At 41.9% G+C, this 6,000-nt stretch overlaps 1 protein-coding gene across 19 annotated transcripts in view; it reads left to right on the top strand.

Annotated features, from left to right (window-relative positions):
* The first annotated feature begins 216 nt into the window (after nt 1–216).
* The window catches only part of plekha5 (pleckstrin homology domain containing, family A member 5), a 157,919-nt gene continuing 152,135 nt past the window's right edge, over nt 217–6,000 (top strand). For 6 of the 19 annotated variants that reach the window (XM_079870077.1, XM_079870076.1, XM_079870073.1 and 3 more), the window contains exons 1-3: nt 218–385; nt 489–565; nt 1,136–1,193. In XM_079870077.1, the coding sequence (XP_079726203.1) occupies nt 294–385; nt 489–565; nt 1,136–1,193 (227 nt within the window). In that variant the 5' untranslated portion in view covers nt 218–293. Of the gene's footprint in view, nt 386–488; nt 566–1,135; nt 1,194–6,000 lie in introns of all 19 variants that reach the window. The other 13 variants (XM_079870061.1, XM_079870066.1, XM_079870065.1 and 10 more) reach the window with 3 other exon arrangements.

The raw sequence follows: 6,000 nt of genomic DNA, 5'->3' as shown, positions 1-6,000 counted from the left end.
TTTTTTTTATATAAATAATAATAATATTAAAAAGGTTTTCATAAGGTACTACAACAAATAGCCTACAACTTTAAACTTTGCGTGGATTTTTATAATATTCAACGAACACAAAACAAAAACAAAAAATGTAATTCGAATACTAAATAACTGATTCGCGTCATCGCGTCATGTGATTGGTCCGCGCGTAAACCCCGCCCCCCCCAGAGGCTCTCTCGCTTCTCCCGCCTGCGCCCTGGACACCGTTGCTAAGGAATCCCGAGTTTCCGAGCTCGAGCGCTTCTCAGTGCTCAGACATGGCGGCGGACCTGAACCCGGACTGGCTGTCGTGCCTGCCTTCCTCATGGAGTTACGGCGTGACCCGGGACGGACGCGTGTTCTTTATCAAGTAAATATCCGCGGGGTGGAAAGTTGGGGCTCGTTTCGTCTCGAATGCCTCTCGTCGGTTGTTTAATTTTCACCTTCTCTCCCCCTTTTTCCTCACCCAACAGTGAAGAAGCGAAGAGCACAACCTGGCTGCATCCAGTCACGGGAGAAGCCGTCATTACAGGGCACAGAAAAACTCCAGGTAAGAGGCGTTTAACCGCGTTTATCAGTGGGGAAAATCAGTGCGTGAGAATAGCGCGGAGAAATGCAATCAATGCAGCTGCAGAACCGCAGCTGTGGCAGAACGCGACGCGCACAATGTCAGCGCGTTCGCGTCGCGTCGCATGCATGCAGTACACCTGAACGCGCGGTATTTGACAACTCGCATTTGCTTATTTACATATCCGAAGGGTTGCGTGGTCATTTCCCCCCCCGTGAGGTCCGTTTGATTGACAGCTGTCATTTATATGGCACTCGTTAGATCATTTGACAGCATGCATGTTCCTCATACCACTCTTATTTTGAAACTTCCATACGCCTGAAATCCCTAATACTTGATTTATGAAAGCATTAACAGTTTCTTTGTCACAATGCAAGGTGAATGATCCACAGTGACATGTTGAGCTGCAGTACACAGATGCATTAGGAGCACAGCAATGCTTGTGGGCAGATCTGCAGATCATTGAGAGATGTGCTGCCCGCTGCAGCCACTCACTCTTGAAAGATGCTTTTTGCATGCAAAACTCATTGTCCCCGTGTGTCTCCTTTTCAGATTTACCCACCGGATGGGAGGAAGGATATACGTTCGAAGGAGCCCGTTGCTTTATCAAGTGAGTTGGAGGTTCAGCTCCTGGCGGAAGGAGGATATTTCGCTCTCTTTTGCTTGTTTGACAGCAGCCGTGATTTCAGATCGCCGCCCCCTCACACACACACACACACACACACACACACACACTCATACCATATCGTTTTCACAAATGCTTTTGCTCGCACACTGAAGGCATACACAAGCTCTTTCCCACCCTGTTTGAGAAAAAAAAAAGAAAGTAATTACCGTGAGGGTGAAGGAGTGACGGAGGGCTTGACAGGCCCGTGTGATTCAATGCTCTGTTGGTTGAACAGGCTCAACTTGTTGGTTTTCCACCCAGTGAATCATATTAACCCTTATTTGTTCAGCTCTTGTCTACAGGACAAAAACTGTTGCGCCCTTCATGTGGTTTTCATGCGCTGCTTTTCGTTTAGCCGGTCGTGGTGTGTTTGATTGGATGCGTGTCTTGGCTGGAGAGGAGCTGATCGATATGTTATTTTTAGACCGTAATGGGCTGTTTTAAATTAGTAGTGAATGTGGCTTTTTCAAGACTATTTTAATCAGTGAATGTGTTTTTAATATGCAAGTATGCATCGATATGTAATATTTAAATATGCATTAAAATGCATTGGTTGTTGGAAGAGTTACTGATATAAAGTAACACAATTGCTTTATTTTCTTCGTCATCTGTGCTTTAATATGACCAAACAGTATTATTAGAGCAGCATTATCAGTAGCATATCATGCACATTTATTTATGGTGAAAAAATGGTGCATCTGTCGCTAAATTGAACTTGCATCTGAATGGTTTACATTGCATGTGAGAAGATCTTTAAGCAAAAGCCCTTGTTGTGTCGTCTTTGTCGGTCTGGAATGAATAGATGTACAGCTGTGAACAATTTTTTTTTTAGCAAGGACATTATTTTCACCACTATGGTCTATCAAACTGCTTCCTACTTCATGTACAATTTGTATGCATGGTGTGTGCTTTGTAGTTTTGTTCCCAACCCAGTCCAGGGCTGAGCTTTTCAAGGCAGTTGGAGGCTGATTTAACACAAGGATTTGAGCTGAAACTCACGAGATGCATCTCATCACGTCAGGATTGACAACCTAACCCTTTCTGGACCTTTCCTGCTCCACTGAGGCATGTGGACGCTGCATCACTGTCTGCTTTACTTAGGCCAACACTTCTGGGACACGCCATACCCTCCGATGATCCAACTGCAATCTCAACGCCGGACAAATCTGAGGACTGAGTCATGTGCGTCGTCTTTTGCTTGAATGCACCTTTTTTTTCTTTCTCTCTGTGGATTACCTTGAGCGCACAGACGCCCTGGACCCCTTTACTGCTGCGTTGACGATACCTGGAGGCCCAAAACTGTTGCTCACGCACTTGAAATGAGACCACATACTGATCTAAGACCTGCAATGGGAGAAACTCTGACCAGTGGCGTTGTGAGGAACTTGCTCATGTTACTGCAGCGGCAAATGGCGGATGGCCAGAGATTAAGAGTGATATGGGGTCATTCATTATACTGGCACAAAGTCACTAAGGGATTTCGAGAAGGAGCGACGCTCAGAAGCAGCAAGTGGCTTGTGGTATTTGATCCATTGGCTCAAGTCTGTCAGAATTCCTTAAAAAGCACTGCAGTGTGCGAGGATGCTTTTTCTGTGTCACCCAGGAATAGCACGGCTAGCCAGAGGACGCTGGGATGCAGACTTTTGCTGTGGTCACTGTGCAGAGAATTCATAACTCTTTTTAATCCCAAAAGAGCGCAAACGTGAGCGCCCACACGCTTCTCCAATTCACTTTTTTTTTTTTTCCCTGCAAGGAATTAATACATTCTTTGAGAAAAACTAACCATTGCATTTCCAAGATGCATCGTAAGCCAAGTATCTTTAAAACCATTGGCTCTGTAGAAAGCTGTTAACTCTGTAATATTTAAATGTATGCATAAAATATACTTGTGTACATCTAAATATATTGTATATAATATATGTTGTTATTATAAACTGCCCGGCCAACAAAAAGTCACTGTTTGGATTTAAATAATGTAGGCTAACTACTTTTTTCTTCTTTTTTTTTTCTCTTTTAATATATATATATTTATTGAACATTTTCCAACTTTAACAGAAGGAACAACAAAAATTCCAACCACAAGGAAAAACAAAACAAGGAAAATAAATAAATAAATAAATAAATAAAAATCAAATAAAAAGGTACATTACAATTTCAAAAGTAGGCTAACTACTTAAGAGTCTATTAATGGATCATTGTTGCTGTGATTATTGTGTTTTTTAGCATGTTATATGTTTGGCAACAGTTCTTCTAACCCTAATTGAAGTGTGAGTGTGTAGCTTTTCATTTCTTAAACAACCATGTAGGAAGACACATCATGGCCATATTCCAGGATGATAAAGCCAAGATTCATCAGGCTCAAATTGTGAAAGATTGTTTGGGAGGGAGCATGAAGAATCATTTTCATCGAGTCCAGACCTTATACAAGATCTTGACCAAAAATCGATGCACCTCTTGATGGAAATAAATGTTATGTTATTTCCATCAAGAGGTGCATCAGTATTTGGTCAAGATCTTGTTTTGATAATGCAAGAGTCCTGCACTCTGTAAAGTCTCCTCCAGCACATCCCAAAGACTTTCAATGAATTTGTGAAAATTTCATATGTGAAAATGATATGAATATGGCCATGATGTGTCTTCCTACATGGTTGTTTTAGAAATGAAAAGCCACACACTCCATCAGATAGGGTTAGAAGAATATAACATGCTAGAAACACAATAATCACAGGAATAATGATCCAATCATAGACTCTTAAAGGGATATTTCAACGCTGGAAAGATGAATGTGTATTTAAATTGGGCCATTTATGTAGTAGAAATGTGAAATTATTTTAGAAGTTGGTGCCTTCTAGACTGAGAAAAGCCAGAAAATGTATTTTTGGCTCATGTGGATGAAAGACAACAACTCCCAGAATGCACTTGCTTCGCTGCCCTAGGAGGACACTCCCAAGACACGCCTCCCGGTTACAGAGGGCAGTATCGGGAGAAATGATACAGCTAGGCTACTAGTCGACTGGAAACTGAAAAGACGGTGTTTTATGGTGAGATCCCCCTATGGGCGGGTTGAAGACATGCGGGACGAGCTCCTCCTACTGGCTGGAGTCTCTCGCCTCTGGACACAAGAGCCTCTGATGAGATAAATGACGATTTTTGCGTCATCTGAGGTTTTGTTCCAGACACACAATACAGAAATCTCTCGTCTCAGGGGGACATGAGGGAGGGAAGCACGGTCACTCGAAAATACTACCGGGTTTCTACTGATACAAAGCTTAATGCTAATCGGTGAAGTATCCCTGAAGCATTTGCTTATTTAAATCCAAACAGTGACTTTTTTTTTGGTCTGGCAGTGTATATAACTGGTGAAATTTGGCTTTTTTAAAAAAAAAATTATGAAGTTGAAATCATACCAACTACAGAAGCTTAAATAATCCTGAACAGTTTTTGCATTTTCACTAAAAATAAATGTTTCTATGGACACAGTAAATGGGATATTTACTCCTGGAGCTCTGCTATTGAACCCTTTGTCTTTCTCCAATGGTCTTCGAAAAGGAAGATGAGGAACAGAGGCGAATAATCGAGGTGTTGAAGGAGATGACCTGTGATCTACACCTGGAGCGGCGTGCGAAGCAAAGGTTGCGCTGGCCGTTGAAAGGCTGTTCTTGTGTCGCTGGCTAAAGACCGATCTCTTTTGGCTTTTGCTTGGCAGCTGTTGCAGCGTCTTGGGAATGCTGCAAAATAAACAGCTCATGAACACACTCATGTTGGTCATTAGTTTCCGCCTACTGCCTAACAGGCCACAGATTGGGCAACAGTACAAGAGGAGGAGGATGAGCTCCCTCCCTCCCCGTGTCTCGCTCATGCCTTGTGTTGCAAATTAAAGGGGGAATGCATTGAAATAACATGCACTCCAAAGAGCATTAGAGGTTAGTCGGAACGGCAGTGCATCTGACTGAATGGATTAACCTTTTTGTGATGTTATTTAAGTGTACTTGTTTTAGAGGTGCAATCTGACTTTTTTTTTCTGGGGCATTTCTGACTGGAGTGGGAAATAAATGGAGCGATGTGGTGAGATGTAACGAGGGAAAAGTTGCAAAGGTCACTTATTCAACTGTGGCGTGCTCTTTACGAAGGTGTGTGTGTGTGTTGTGTAGATGTTAGATGGGTCATAGCAACACTGACTTGACCAGTGACTTGAGTTCTGGTTGGGAATGTCTGCTTGTTTGATCGGTGGTAGACGAAAGTGATTTTAATCATTCAGTTTAGTGAACATTAGTTGACTTTTAACCTTTTCACATGTAAGTTTAGAATTTTCAACCTGATTTTTACAATATCCACATTTACATTGGATATGCGTCAAGCTTGAAACAGTCCCAATAGAGAGCAACAGTTGGATTCCAGAAGTAAAAACTTCTTCGGGAAATTGATTTTCCAACATATAAACCTTTAAAGTCAGACCTACTGTGAGTGACGAGGTTGTTGATCGATAGTTTTTGCTTCTGTTGAAGCCGTCAACCCGCATTATTTCAACTTACAGCAGAACAGCAGATTTCATGGTGAAGAACTACATTACCCATGATACTGTACAGAAAATTCCACCAATTAGAAAGTCGAAAACAATCTTGTTGGCTCCGCCCATTCCCATAAAGCATTGCATACGACGTAATCGAGTTGGCCTCCCTACGCTCTCAAAATACTTAAATATAAGCATATTTTGTTGTAAACTAAATATATTGTTTTTAGATATAATATT

This window comes from Squalius cephalus (genome assembly GCF_949319135.1).
Source record: "Squalius cephalus genome assembly, chromosome: 4".
NCBI classification, from domain to species: domain Eukaryota; kingdom Metazoa; phylum Chordata; class Actinopteri; order Cypriniformes; family Leuciscidae; genus Squalius; species Squalius cephalus.
This window is presented reverse-complemented; position numbering and strand designations above follow the sequence as displayed.